Raw genomic sequence first — 15,442 nt, forward strand, 5'->3', positions numbered from 1 at the left:
AAGAATGAGGAGACAGTATAGATTACTTTTTCAAGAAGCCTGGCTATCAGGGAAAGGAGAAAGATTGAGTAGGTTCTAGAAATGTCAATAGAAGCCAGGGAGACTTTTTTTCATTTCTTAAGATGGGAGAGACTGGATTATCTTAATGTGAAGAAAGAAAAGATCCCACCTCAGCCAAATAAATAATTAAAAGGGAGATATGGAGATAGGAAAAAAAATCTTTATATGTACCAAATTATTGTAGCTTCTCTTGAAACTGTATGTGTTCATCATTCTATCTCTATAATTTAGCATAGTGCTTAGGTTATAGTGGGAATTCTAATATATGTTGAATGAATAAGTGCATGAAAGAATTTACAGAAGTAAAGTAGTAACAGATAACACTGAAAAGGAGAGCACATAAATTGGGAGAATTACTGCTTGCTGTTTTATTTCACCTGTGGAGTAATACCCAGGTCATCTGCTGAAGGCAAGGGAAGAAGACTATAGGAGAACGAATAAAGATCCAGTCACTGTCACAAATGAGGAGGGAGTTGACTGAGGTACACAAAAGTCTTGCCAGGCAGAGCAGAGGATTCAGTTGAAGCTGGAAACCATGCATGTGTAATAGCACCTGGAACAGCACAGGAGTTATTTTATTTGCAACAGGTATTGACTGGATAGAGAATGTAAACAAACCAGGAGGGGATTCCAACTTGGGGGAAAATGGAGGCGACAATTGACTGAAGTTCTCTCCCAGCTAAGAGCTGATACTGTGGGAGAAAATGAAGGAGCTGAGAGGATGAAAAGTTGTGACCGGAGAGCGGCATGTTAAATTTCACAGAAGGAACAACTCTAGTAGTGACAAACCACAGGTTACAGCCCTGGACCTAAGTGGATAAAGTGTAGAGGTAAAGATTATTAGAGATGAGGAGGTTAAGGTACCGTGAGGCCAGAGTGACAAGTAGCTTATCCACATGGCCTTTGAGCTCACCCAGGATGATGGCAAGACACAGAGGATGATGGTGAGCCTGGTGCCATGATTTTCCGTGACAGATGGTAGATAACAACGATAGATGGGATAGATAATGATGATGAAGTTGGCTGGAAGGTGACAGCCAAAATGGAAATGGTCTCAAAGGAAAAGATTTTCTTTAAAAAAAAAAAAAAAAGCAGAAACATAATGGATGTGGGAGTGGGGAGCTGAGATAATGCACACCTATCTTCCTCTGTGGTATGAGGCGTATAGGAGTTGAGAAACCTCCCATTCAAATTGCTTGAGGGAGACTCATTATTTGGGGGAAGAGACCCAGATTAAAAACGATAAGACAGAAGATGACGTCATAAATCCTTCATGCAACATCATTCAACTGCCACTGACGGCTGTCTTGTTATTAATGGGAATCAGCAAGTTGCACTCACCATTATTTGGTAGATACCTCCCTGTACACTGCTGTAACTCTATAGTCTTTTCGGAAGAAAATCAACCAGCCATCTCAGGTACAAAATCCTAAAACATAATTTAAAAGGTCTTAATATTTCTAAAATTTAGAGGCTTATGGTTAAAACAGAATGACGTAAACTCTTTAGGCAAACTTTACAATTCTCCCTCATTCCCCATTCACTGCTAGGGATTGGACAGTAACCTTAAGAATTTCCTGTTGCTCTTTCCATCTGTCCCTCAAATCCTTCTCTTACATGGCCCTAATAGAGAACACTATTTTTTTCTGACATGTAAAAGTTAAATAACTTGGGACTGAATAGGAGGATTCAGAAATTCTGAAGTGGTTAGTAAATGCCTGAAAATGCTATATCCCATAAATTTTATATATATAAATGCTCTATAAAAACTTTCTGGGCTTCCCTGGTGGTGCAGTGGTTGCGAGTCCGCCTGCCGATGCAGGGGACACGGGTTCGTGCCCTGGTCCGGGAAGATCCCACATGCCACAGAGCGGCTGGGCCCGTGAGCCATGGCCACTGAGCCTGCGCGTCCGGAGCCTGTGCTCCACAACGGGAGAGGCCACAACAGTGAGAGGCCCACGTACCGCAAAAAAAAAAAAAAAAAAAAAAAAACTTTCCCTTCTGCTTTACAATGGGGTAAAAGGATTTCTGTGATCTCCAGAAAGCTATTCCTTTGAAATGAGCTTGAAACATCATATTGCCCCTCCTCGTGATATCTCTGGACTTCATGATGATACTGTTTCCCTGGTTATTATGAACCAGCTGCTTTTGCCTCTTATGAGCTATGCTGAGACCTTTAGAAGGTCATTGTACTTGGGAGAAGTAGACTTACCTGACCCATTGTTGGTGGTTCAAGGCAGCCTTCTTAGAGCACTCAGTGACCAAGCTGTGACCTGAAGCAACAGAAAGCAAGCACATTTAACAGACTGAGGCCTACAAGAAGTTTGATATATTTAGATTTTAGAGTACACAGTAAGGAATGGCAGGAGACTGGAGATATAAGTAGGGGCTTCAGAAGCCATGTTAAGGAATGTGGTTTGTACTTTCTCTTGGAGGAGTGGGATAGGTATGAGCAGGAGTTTCTGCTGATTTCCACTTCTTCCATACCACTCAGTGGCTGATGCAGACCGCAGAGTCCACACAGAGAGTACAACTCTACTTCCACAGCATCTGCAACCCCCCCAAACACACACCTAATCCACCCACTTTCCCAAGCTGCAGGACCTTAAATCTTCAAGTATTATCAAACAAGAAAATAAAGGACTGGGTCTGCCCTCAGCTGATAAGTCCAACTGTATCATCAGTACGAGAGGTCTGTAAGGGAAACTGGTCTATAGGTTCTGTACAACCTTTTCTAGATGGGGTCCAGGTAAGTGATAAGAATCGGGGAGTTACAGAGTTCAGAAGCTGCAGAAGGAAAAGTGTAATGTTAAAAATTTGATCTAATCATTTAAAAAAACTCCAATGATGCCACAATGAAGAGATAACAGGGATTCCTTACCGACTTTAAATTAGGTTACTGCCACTGATAAATGCAAGACTGAAAGTTTAACATGTCCATTCTGTTAGCAGGTTTGCATGAGACCAAGTGCTATTTGCTTTCATCTGATCCTATTCTGCTCTTCCTGGGAAGCTCAAGGTGGCCACGAGAAAAAGGGCACTGTTAGGTGAACAATGGTAAGAAGCCATTCTAGTTTCCTCCTCCCCACCTTCCTGAGTCAGGCAGTTTTACTTTCATTGCTGTGAGATCATAGAGAGAAAAGTTGTATTCCCAGAGGGGTCTAAAGTATCATGCTAACCTTAACAGGCAAATCCAAGTCATACCTAGTCCCAAGTTAATCACTAGTGCAAATCAAAAAATACCTAAATAAATAAATTTCAGGTGACTTTCTAATAAACAATAGAAAGACATAGATTTCCCTTTGCAAATATCAAAGTTGTTTGGGACCTGGGATACTTCTAAAAATTTATTATTGAGATTGATTTTCTTTTTCAGGGAACAAGAAGAGAAACAAAGGTTTATTGAGTACTTGATGTCTATCAGTTGCTCAGGCTCATGCTTTATATAATTTTTATATTGATCATATACCTTGATCATATCACTCACTCTGAGCCTCAGTTCCTCATCTATAAAATGAGAATAATTATTAATTATTAGTAATGATTTAGGCTCACAGAGATTGAGTGATATGATCGAGGTCCTGTACAGTGTATAATGCGTTTTGCAGGCAGTACTGAAACCAACTCTTTTTGTTTCTAAAACACATGTTCTTTTTACTGCACTACACTTCTATTCCAGTGACCAGATACATCTATTTTTTCTAATCTAGAAAAAAAAAGATTGGATCCATTATCCATGGTCTTCTAAATTCACAAATCACCATAAGTAGTGGATTACCTGAGAGACTATTTAAACCCTGGCTCTAGAGTAACCATAAACTTTTCTTCTCTTCTCCAAGTTGAAAGTACACTAGGGTGATGGTTCCCAAATAATGAGGTTTTCATTATCTTTGGCAAAAGAGAGAAGTACAAAGATAAGGTAGTCAATTTTTTTCATATGTAAAGGACTTCCCATTATTCTCAAATTATGATCTCTCTTCCCTGACCCACCCACTTTCTCCCTCTCTTTCTCTGTGTGTGTGTGTATGTCTGTGTGTATATTTGGATGTATTTTCCTTTTTAAATGAAATAACGGATTTGGTCGAAGGTAGTTTACTGTTTAATGTGCTTGAGAAAATAAAAAGTGGGCAACTCCTCTGAAAGAGTGTGCCCAATAGATATCAAAATTTTAAAAACGTGGACTTCCCTGGTGGTCCAGTGGTTAAGAATCTGCCTTCCAATGCAGGGAAACGTGGGTGCGATCCCTCATTGGGGAACTAAGATCCCACATGCCGTGGGGCAAGTAAACCCACAGACTCTAGAGCCCACGTGTTGCAACTACTGAGTCCGCACTCTCTGGAGCCCATGCTCCACAACTAGAGAGCCCATATGCCACAACTACTGAGCCCGCACACTGCAACTACTGAGCCCGCACGCTCTAGAGCCTGGAAGCCACAGCTAGAGAGAGAAGACCACGCAGCACAGTGAAAGATCTCACATGCCACAAAGAAGATCCTGCATGCTGCAATGAAGACCCAATGCAGCCAAATAAACAAATAAATAGATAAATATTTCTTTAAAAATTTTAAAAACTTTATTCTATTTCCCAATGTCCTGTTCAAATCTGTTAGATACGTCCCTCCCCTGACCCTGAATGAAATCTTGGGCATGCTCTATAGTTTCTCTACTGAGCTTTAGTTAATAAGAGGTTTTCTGGTCACATTCATGCACAATAATAGTCTCTTTTTAATAATGAGTATGTTCGGGCTCACTAATAATCAAAACTGCACACTTCACACTAAGTTAATGTTTTTTCCCACACCAGCTAGGGCATGCTCCAGGTTGGAAGCCTGCAGTGGGGGCAGGGACAGATACAGTGACCTTCTTCTCTCTTCACCTTTCTAGCTACCCTCTATACGCCCAACCTACCCAACACACACATTGAGTTTTGGCTTAGGACAGCACCAGGTTTGAGGATGAGAGGGAGTAAGAGTAAAACAAAGGAATGGTTTTAGTTAATGGCATAGCTGACATCTGGCTTTTGTTTTTTCTGCACGTGGCAGATGTTTAAAGATGTTCTTTCTCTTATGGGAGATGTCATGTTATCCAGCCACATTGCTACCTCTTGAATTTTTTCTCAGTGGCCTATCACCATTCAAGACCAAAACAAAAACATAATGGGTCCCTATTGTGTGTCACGCACTGTACCAGGTGCCAGGATATTTACCCAAAGCCCTGGCAACCCAAAAACACAATGCAAAAGGACATATTAGAAAAATAAATATTCAGTATCAATATCCTATTAACCTTAACTTTTCAGCTGTGTTTGGTCATGAAGTCTTACTTTACAAGGTAATTGCTATTGTAAAAAAGGGATACGTCATTAATAGTCTCACTTCCCAGATGTTATTTGATATGTGCTCTAAATTATGTTACATTCAACACAGTGTGCACTTTGAACTTGTAAGCGGAAAAACTATCTGCAGACAATATGCATTCTAATCCTTGAAATAAATGTGCCCACAATCATAGTTTAAGACACAGTAGGTATGTATGCTTATCATGCTTTAATGCAGCTGAATTTCAGGAGAGGAGCTAAGAAATTTATAGAAACTAGAGAAACTATGATGGTTTGGCATTAATGTAGTTAAGTGACCTCTTGAACTTTAAACTTCCACATCACAGTATGAAGTTGGTTCTAAGATAAGAAATAACATAAATTCTCTCCTAAGGACAGCCCTGAATCTCCGATTGCCTAGAGGCTCAATCAGCTGGAGACCATGGCGTTCGATGGTACTTGGAAGATAGACCGAAACGAGAACTATGAAAAGTTCATGGAAAAAATGGGTAAGGGCTTAATACTTTAATGGCTTGTTCTTTTGTTTCTCACAGGCATCTTTCTAACTCCTTCTAAACCTTAAGGCTTAGAGAATGACACCTGCTGTGGAGGTGCGGCTCAGGAATGGTTGATGGTTCAGAGTAGCAAAAACCATATTCCCACTTCTTACATTGGAAGGAATACACTGTCTCACCACTGGAAGAAAAGATTCTTGGGTGCTATTCTCTGAAACACAAAAAACATCCAGATACGTTTCATTCACATTAACTGCTGATTGAAAATTGACAGTTTTTTTGTTTGGAAAGTAAAATATGGCAGTGTGTAATGATAACTTCCAGACTTTAAAACATTAAATTCTAGGGAATGGAAAAGCAAAGTCCATAAAATAAAGCAATGAAAATGAGTTCTATCAAAAGTCACAGCTCTGAATAAATGAGACTTAATTCTCTTTTCCTCTGACATAATAAATTTGACTATAATGTTTGCTAATTTTCTCATTTTTTAGACAGTTGGAAATGCCACAAAAAACAAAGAGAATTATGAAGTTCAAAATTTTAAAGCCATTATGGAAAGCAAAAGGACATTAAAAAAAAACAAAGAGTACCATACATGTAGAATTAAAGTTGTATATCCTTATAAATGTATAAATATACTTTTAAAATCCTTCACTTGACACTCCTGGAATTTGGTTTACTTAGCACTGAAACAAAAATATTGATAATTTTTTAAAAAATTACTCAGTTCTAAGATTCAACAATTCTTGCTTCATTTAATTTTTCTTAAGTTTTGGAAAAACAGCTTGATATGATTGAGCCTGAACTTTTTCTACAGAAGCAATCTGGATGCTCTTGTGCAGAGGCAATGCTATCAGGTTTTCCTCCCCCCTCAAAATATTAATTGATTAACTAGTTAAAACAAAACTTGGAAAAGTAAGCATTTTCCATGGCATTTTTTTACTTTATTTCCTTAAATCTCTTTCCCTTTGCAGGTATTAATGTGGTGAAAAGGAAGCTTGCATCTCATGACAATTTGAAACTGATAATTACACAGGAAGGAAATAAGTTCACAGTCAAAGAATCAAGCACTTTTCGAAACATTGAAGTTGTGTTTGAGCTTGGTGTCACTTTTAGTTATAGCCTCGCAGATGGAACTGAACTCACTGTAAGAAATTTTTTATAAGCAATGTATTCTTGATTTTTCTACACAATACTAAAATAATCTCTGCTTTCTGTCATTGGATGGTTTAATTAATGTAGGTCTCCTTCATTTACTGAAGCAGCCAATGGAGTTTATCCATATTATATATCAAACAAGTTAGTTAGCAGAGTATTTAAACATAACATTTTGATTTTCATACACATCTGTAAAGGATTAAACAATAAGAATTAGAAAAATATCTTTGAATGACTGAGTATACACCTCTTCATAAAGAAAACTAAAGTTCAGTGTTTTCAACTTTACATATCTGACAGCAACAAAAGCTTTTAGAGTTATCTAACAAACATAATAGACATTTAGTTAATGTAACTGAAATAATACAATAAATGAATAAATTAGTGAATGAATGTGTGACCAAATGGAAAGGTCTAATGCTACAATCTAGGTCATTGGGAATTCAACTTTTAATATTTGAAATAAAATTTTATGGAGTCACATTTTTCAAATGAGTTTTGAAAAACTTTTTTGCCCTTAGAATTTTTCTGGTTAAATTAAACATGTTTCCAATGACAATTACACTGTCAAATATTTTATCCATTGTGGTAATGTTTTAATTACTACAACAATTACATAAATTAAAACAAGCACAAGCTTGTTAGCTTCTCCATGAAACTAATATGAACTACGACTAAATTTAGAACACTCTTTTTAATGTGAAAGGTTTAGAAAAAAGAAGCCCTGATGATCTGCCTTAAAATCTGGCATTTGGAAACAATTGAGTGAGGACAGCATGATGGTTACCAGTGCATACTCTAGGGCCCAATAACCTAGGTTCAACCCTGGCTTTGTGACTTTAGGTAAATTACTGTATTTCAGTTTTCTCATCTGTGAAATGGAGATAATATTTACTTCATAGTGAAGTTTGAAGAAGTAGACCTGTAGGCCTCAAAACAGGGCCTGACACATGTAAGACCCTAAAAAATGCTATTTTATTATTTTTTTTAATTTTATATAGGGGACTTGGAGCCTAGAGGGAAATAAACTTGTTGGAAAATTCAAACGGGTGGACAATGGAAATGAACTAAATACTGTCCGAGAAATTACAGGTGGTGAAATGGTCCAGGTGAGTGGTTATTATAGTTATTTTCCAAAGACGAAAATAATCACACAGCAATGATTTTATTTTGGGGGTTGTTGAGTTATATCATCAATAAATAGACTATTACTTTTCTCATTAATCTTACTGATTTTTAAAATACAGATATTTTCTGATGCCTATTTATTGAAGAAAACATATACATGTCAATACATTGAGCCTATTTTAACTAAAAATGTGACTAAAAACGTGTTTTTAAATGGATGTATCCTGTATCTGTATAAAGTGTTGTTATCACGTACAAAAAAAAAAACTATAAACTTATTTCAAAGCTATAATACTACTAATATTTTTCTTAATTTAGCCTTTAATCTTAATGGCAAATTCTTCTATGTTTGTTAACACGTTTCAGACTTATGTATATGAAGGAGTGGAAGCCAAGAGGATCTTCAAAAAGGAGTGAGCATTGTTCCTGGAGCAGAGCCCAGAACACATATTAGATGGAAAATCTATACTGAACCAGAACTTATTTTCCTCTCCTCACCAAGTATAAAGTTGCTGACTGATTAGGCCTTTATAAACATTAGCCAATGGCTTATATTTCCAGTCTTGCTAAAGCAAAACATGTAAAAGCTAATTAGGATTTAATTTGTTTTACATTCTCTAAGATGTACATTTATTGGTGTTCTAAAAGAATTTGTGACATTTTAAAAAAAAGATGAATAAATATTGTTCCCACATTGCTTTATAAGTTGTCTCTCCTTTAAAAAAAAAAAAAAAAAGCTATGCAGCATACGCACTGATAGATGGTTTTGGGTTTTTTCCCACATTTGGTAAACTAAAAACATACATTGCATGGAGGTCTTTAAAATCTTGTACTGGTGGTAACTATTTTCCTTAGTAACATTTATTATAAAAATAATATACATTCAACCAGAAAATTCAGAGATAAAAAAGCAAATGAAAAATAAATATTTCCATAAACCCATAATCCAGAGATAATCACTATTCTGATTTTAATAGATATCCTCCCAGTCCTCTTCTCCCAGTGTGGATTTGTATATTTCCCCATACATACCACTTTGAATAATCTGGTAGGAAACAAATGATGTACTAGGGTAAAGAACTGTATTATATTTTTCTATATTGTCAGTGATTCCTAGACCTGGGTAAGCATCAGGATCATATGAGAAACTTAAGAAATGTTTGCATGCTTAGTCTCCACTGTTATCCTACTAGATCAGAATTTCTGAAAATAGAACCAGGGATTTTAGAACACTCTCAAGTGATTCTGATGCAGCAGGTACACTGACCAGTGTTTGAGAAAAAGTGGGCTATCAGATACCGAACATCACCTTCAAGTGTCATCTCCCCTTTACTCATAAACACATACACTGACGGACTTCTGGGCCTCAAAAGTTTTCTTTCACTCACATGCTCACATGATACACTCTTTTATGTATTTCAAGCAATTGCATTTTAGGTGGTTGTGTATTACAGGGCACAGAGGGTGGTCAATTTTTTAAGCATTTAACTCTACGGACTTTTGTTTTGACTAATTTTTCACACTGGTGAAGGTAACAGCTAATATTTATATAGTTCTTACCAAGTTCCAGGTATCATTCTAAGTTGTATATAAACATGGCAGATACATTACAATGTGGGAAGAAAAATGTTTGGTGTACATGATGAAGATGAATAGATTAGAGAATATGTAATCTTTTGCAAAAACAAGAACTTAAATCCACTGTTCATTTTGTAACTTCATTAAAAACTTCACATTGAAAATAGTAATTATTTAGATTTTTCACACACTTTTTAAAAATAAAGGTTCAGGGCTTCCCTGGTGGTGCAGTGGTTCAGAGTATGCCTGCCGATGAAGGAGACACGGGTTCGTGCCCCGGTCCAGGAAGATCCCACATGCCGCGGAGCAGCTGGGCCCGTGAGCCATGGCCGCTGAGCGTGCGCGTCCCCAGTCTGTGCTTCACAACAGGAAAGGCCACAACAGTGAGAAGCCCGTGTACCGCAAAAAAATAAAAAAAACAAAGGTTCAAAGTGCTTCTACCTCTCTGATCTAATCTACGTATGTGAAATAGGAATAGGGCAGGTATTAATCTCACCTGAAAGTGGAGAAACTAAGGCACAGAGAGGTTTATTATCTTGTCTAATGTTGAACAGAGTCCATGAGGAACACAGGAATGAAATGTAGGTCTTGACTTTTAGTCCAGTACATTATGATCTATGCTATTACTCAGCCTATTATAAACAAAAATATCTTAAGGAAAAAAAAGTCCATTAATTCCTTAGTGGCACCCAAGAATAGCACTCCAAATGAGTCAGGTCAGACTGTAAGATAATGGCAATTAAGTGGTTAGGCACTTATCTAGTTCTAGCCTCACTGCAGGCTCACTTTTTTTTTTTTTTTTTTTTTTACAATTTATATCCTTTCTAGCATTAAATCTCCACTATTTATTAGTATTGGAGAGCAGCCTATTGTTTGCTAAGTGACTACCATTGCTATAACCCCTCTTTGGGAAACTGACCTTGATATCACGCCAATCTGATTGACCAAGAGAGGGTGCCTGACCCAAGAGCAGCCAATCTAACACAGTTTGGCCAGTTTATGTTCCTTCTCTGTGCAGAAGGAACAACACAATGAACTGAACCTAGAAGAACCTCCCTTTAGGGAGTTTGAATGCGAGAAATACACAGTAATTGGTAGAAGGAAAAAGGTTTACGGAATTCCCTGGCGTCCAGTGGTTAGGACTCCACGCTTTCACTGCTGAGGGTGCGGGTTTGATCCCTGGTTAGGGAACTAAGATCCCGCGAGCCGCACAGCACAGCCGTGCAGCACAGCCAAAAATAAAAAAATAAAAATTTTGAAAAGGTTTAAAGAGGACAAAGAGGGCAGGCAGTAAGTAAAATACATGAGTATGCGAAGCTATGAACAAGCAGGAGCCACAGGGTAAACTGCAGAATAGAGGAGCAGTTAGAAGCAGCTGGGGTAGTAAAAGCTGAAATATTTACACATGAAATATAGTATCTGGGGTCTCCTTCAAATTGCTTCCTCCCCAGTCTAGGGTCAGGGAGGTAGTGGGGAGGAGTATAGAAGAAACAAGATTGGTCACAAGTTGACAACTGTTGCAGCTGTTGAAAAGTGCCCGACACACGCTGACACATGGATAGGTTCATGGGGTACCTAGTAGGAACATGGCAATTCATTAAACTTTTCTCCCTACTTTTGTATGTATTCGATATTTTCCACAACGAAAGGTTAAAAATTTTAACATATTTCATTTCCACTGCTATCACCTTGGTCAGTCACCATTTATCCTTCCCTTGATTACTGTAATAATCCCTAAAAAGCCTCCTACTTTCTTTCTACCTTCCTTACTCCACCCACGTAGTCTCTTTTTCAACACAGCGTCACAACGATCCTTTAAAAATCTAAATCAGATCATGTCACTCCTTTACACAAAGTACTGAAATGTCTCCCATTTCATTCAGAGAAAAAGCCAATGTCCTTACAATGGCCTGCAAGATCCTATGTGATCAAATCCCCTATTACCTATCTGACATGTGTTCCTGTTTTCATGGAATATCTGGAGGAAGAATGTTTCAGGTGGAGGAAATACCCTGGAGCAAAGGCCCTAAGGCAGGAGCAAGGCTGGTAAATTTGAAGAACATGGATTACCTCGTAAGAGTCCCCAAGATCATCCAGAGATGATCAAAAACAAGACTGATGTTCAGGAAATATAGGCTGACTCAGTCTTCCTAGAACTCAGGAATGATGTGGTAAAAAAGGAATGGGTTTTAGAATAACACAGACTTACCTAAACACTTATCTTTCCAGTTACTAACTAAGATTCAAGTTCTGAGCCTCAATTTTTCTCACTCGAAAAATAGGGAAAATAGCACTGATTTTCTGAGTGTTGTCAACTGACGTATTATATATAAAACATCTAGCACAGTGCTCAGCACATGCCTGGTACTCAACAAATGTTACTAAGTAATACAAACCTGTGCCCTACTCTTGAAGAGAAAGCAGAGCAAAGTCTGGCTTAGGTAGATGGGAAAACTTTTCTTAAAATATCTCTCACAGGGCCTGTGTGGTAAATGGAGCCTTGGCTGGTAGAGCTTTGGGCAAGTCACTTCACCTCTTTGGAATTTAGTTCAATCATCTTTAAAATGAGTTAACTGGACCAGATGATCTCTAGTGCTAAGATCCAGTGCTGAGATTCTGTATCTGAATAACAGTCAGTGACTCCTCCTTTAAGTAGCCCCTCGGGTATGTATCACAGGGAGGTGTTGCAATGACAGAGGGTGGGGTGGGGAGAAGGAGGTATCTTCTAAATTCTGAAGCCTGGCTTGCTTCATGGGTATGTGACCTGTCTAGGCTCAGAAGGGCTGTGTGCTTAATTTAATGCTCTGCTGCTAGTGTCTCAAAATTCTCAATAAATTTTGAACAGGAAGACCTGCAAATTATGTAGCCAGTCCCGTTCCTAGGAGATGACTATCAATAAGTAAGTATAAAAGATATTTTCCTGTGATTAATTAGACACTAGCAGTAAGACATCCCTGGGCACCTGAAGAGAGGTGACTAGATGGGTAAGATAGTTGTCTGGGATAGAACTGAAGTGGGAGGAGGTTTTGTGGGGATCAGGAGGGAAGGATGATGATGGATGAACATGTCAAAGTACAGTTGACCCTTGAACAAAAGTAGGGGTTAGAGGCGCCACCCGCTCCCCAGTCGAAAATCCAAGTATTACTTTACAGTTGGCCCTCCGTATCTGCAGTCCTGCAACCACAAATTCAACCAACCGATCGCCTAGTATGTATTTATTGAAGAAAATCCAGGTATTAACTATAGCATAAGACTGCCATCTACTGGTTAATGATATGAATTCTTTCAAAGATTTCCAATGCAAGGTCTTTGCATTTCAGTATCTAGAGGGTTCCAGAAAGGTTTGACATACTATATTGTACAGTTTGAAATAATTATTAAATGCTTCCTCAGTTCCAACTTCCAAAATAATCAAAGACTCCTTTTCTGTTTTCCTTAACAGTTCCCTAAGGCTGCTTTCATTTGTTCAAAAAATAACTTCTAAAAAGTACTATGTGCCAGGTATCAAGTATTCAATGATGAATGCCATTGGTAGAGATATTTAGGTCATTAAGAACTTCATCAAATAGATTCAAATTGTCAGGTTCATCCTGGGTCTGAATCAGAATATCTAGAATAGCATCATCTTCAAAACTGGATGGTCATTTAGGGGTAGGGTTATGCTTTCATTCAATATGAAATGCTATGAAGAGCTTTGGGCAAGTCACTTCACCTCTTTGGAACAATATGAAGTGCTAATATGCACGGATGTTCAGGCCCAATGACCAACATTCAGGCTACTGGCTTGAACAGACATTATTGGAGAATTGACTGGAAAAGAAGAGTAAGCAAGGCTGTGATAGAAGATGAAGGAAGTTAGGGGCATGGGGCAAACTAATAGTCACAGATAAAGAACAGTTTTCCAGGGGGCTTCTCTCATCCATAAGCATCCCCACTGAGAATTCCACTAGAATAAAGGGTTACCAGAAGTCCCCTCTTCTACAATATCTAGATTACCAGGAAGAAAAGAGGGAACTTAAATACTCAACCAGTCATTAGTGGTTAGGACCACTGTGAAGGGAGAAGAGTAGCAGAAATCTAAATAAGGGTGAGGAAGATCTCTCAGGATCTCTGCCCAGTTTTAAGTCCACATCCCTCATATTACAGGTAGTGTAACTGGTTCTTTTCAAATAATTCTGATATACTCACTACACTGACTGTAGAAAATATCTGAGAGCCAAAGAATAATACTCTCCCTCCACTCAAAAACAAACAAGAAAAAGTCCTTTACGTAAACGATTATATACTCAATGCCATTTCTTGTTTTGCTTTAGGTAATTTTTTAAACATCAAGATAACAAGGATATCAAAGGACATAAATGTTGACACTAAACTTCCTCTCTTTAACATATACTTAGGGCAGAAAAACCTGAGTGAGGATGGGGCTTATTTCACACTCCCAGACCCCACTGAGTATTCATCTGTGTTCCCATAGCACAATGTACTCACCAATATCATACCATTTTTCTGCCTTCAGTTTGCTTGCCTGTCTCCTCTAGTCTGTGAGTTCCGTGAGGGCAGGACAGTCTTATATCTATACCCCTCCCTCCACTATATCCCTTTAACACATAGTAAACATTAATAATTGCAGTGGAGTAAATAAATGGGGCATGCTGGACAGTCTCAGACTCAGCAAGCCAGCCTTCCCATCCTATGTTCTGAGAACTTACATACAGAAGCTCTACTGAAGGAATCAGCCCCAGCTGTTTCTATACACAGATAACCTTTTTCTGAACCAGACCAACACTACCTTGGCCATAACAGATTAGGCCACTTGCTCCAAGGGCAGTCAATCTATATACTTAAGAACAGCCTCTGAGAACTTTATTCAAGACCAATAATTCTAATTAGCTAAACCAGTTAGGGTCTGATTCTTGGGAATTTGACTTCAATACACAGAAAAAGTCATCAGCTAGTAATGATGGTTACAATGATGGGAACAAAATTTGCCACTCCAAAATGTATCTCTTTGGCATTATGATTAATTTAGGCTGATTATCTTTAAGAAACAGAAGACTCAGAAAGCCTTTCTTTTTACTTCCCTCTTAGCTGCCTAAAGTATTTAAATAAAGGGCTTATTCCCAGAATAGAGGTATCACCAGAAATATCTGCAAAGAATATGGGCTAGATGTGGTGGGGGAAACTCAGTGTGGTCTAGAGATCAGAGTCCACCCAAAAGGGGCCTAGGGACCAGAGCCCACCCAAAAGGGGCCTAGGGATCAGAGTCCACCCAAAAGGGGCCTAGGGATCAGAGTCCACCCAAAAGGGGCCTAGAGACCAGAGTCCACCCAAAAGGGGACTAGGGACCACAGCCCACCCAAAAGGGGCCTAGAGACCAGCGCCCACCCAAAAGGGGCCTAGGGATCAGAGTCCACCCAATGTCCCATTTTCTCTGCAGGGCCCAGCAAACATTTGTTTATCAAACATTTGCTTTTTCATCTCCATGAGCACTGCCTTCCTCCCCTCTGAAGTCCCAACATCCTCTTTTATCTCTAGCTGACGATGGCATTTATGGTGAGCTTTTGGCCAATTTGGCAAGTTACTCCATGTTCCTGGGTCTCTCCTATGTCTACATGTTATTTAATTTTGGTTTAATTTTCTCCTGCTAATCTGTCTCATGTCAATTTAATTCTTGGACTAGCCAGAA

General features: G+C 38.5%; 1 protein-coding gene and 1 long non-coding RNA gene across 2 annotated transcripts in view; one reads left to right on the top strand and one right to left on the bottom strand.

The window, feature by feature from the left end:
* Nucleotides 1-15,442, bottom strand: part of LOC116754517 — a 76,078-nt gene that overhangs the window by 41,305 nt on the left and 19,331 nt on the right. The window contains exons 3-4 of the long non-coding RNA XR_004350062.1: nucleotides 2,273-2,333; nucleotides 1,402-1,489 (exon numbers count right to left, since the gene is read on the bottom strand). This is a non-coding gene — a long non-coding RNA (uncharacterized LOC116754517). The remainder of the gene's footprint in view (nucleotides 1-1,401; nucleotides 1,490-2,272; nucleotides 2,334-15,442) is intronic.
* On the top strand, nucleotides 5,781-8,875 carry FABP2 (fatty acid binding protein 2). The gene is made up of 4 exons (XM_032633209.1): nucleotides 5,781-5,886; nucleotides 6,867-7,039; nucleotides 8,052-8,159; nucleotides 8,545-8,875. The coding sequence occupies exons 1-4, from the start codon at nucleotides 5,820-5,822 to the stop codon at nucleotides 8,593-8,595; spliced, it is 399 nt and encodes a 132-aa protein (XP_032489100.1). The 5' UTR covers nucleotides 5,781-5,819; the 3' UTR covers nucleotides 8,596-8,875.

The sequence above is a fragment of the Phocoena sinus genome, chromosome 5 (genome assembly GCF_008692025.1).
Source record: "Phocoena sinus isolate mPhoSin1 chromosome 5, mPhoSin1.pri, whole genome shotgun sequence".
Taxonomy (NCBI): domain Eukaryota; kingdom Metazoa; phylum Chordata; class Mammalia; order Artiodactyla; family Phocoenidae; genus Phocoena; species Phocoena sinus.

Coding starts and splice junctions, on each gene's coding strand:
- FABP2 (XM_032633209.1), top strand. CDS start 5,820: ATGGCGTTCGATGGTACTTGGAAGATAGACCGAAACGAGAACTATGAA. Junction 5,887..6,866: donor AAAGTTCATGGAAAAAATGG/GTAAGGGCTTAA, acceptor TTCCCTTTGCAG/GTATTAATGTGGTGAAAAGG. Junction 7,040..8,051: donor CAGATGGAACTGAACTCACT/GTAAGAAATTTT, acceptor AATTTTATATAG/GGGACTTGGAGCCTAGAGGG.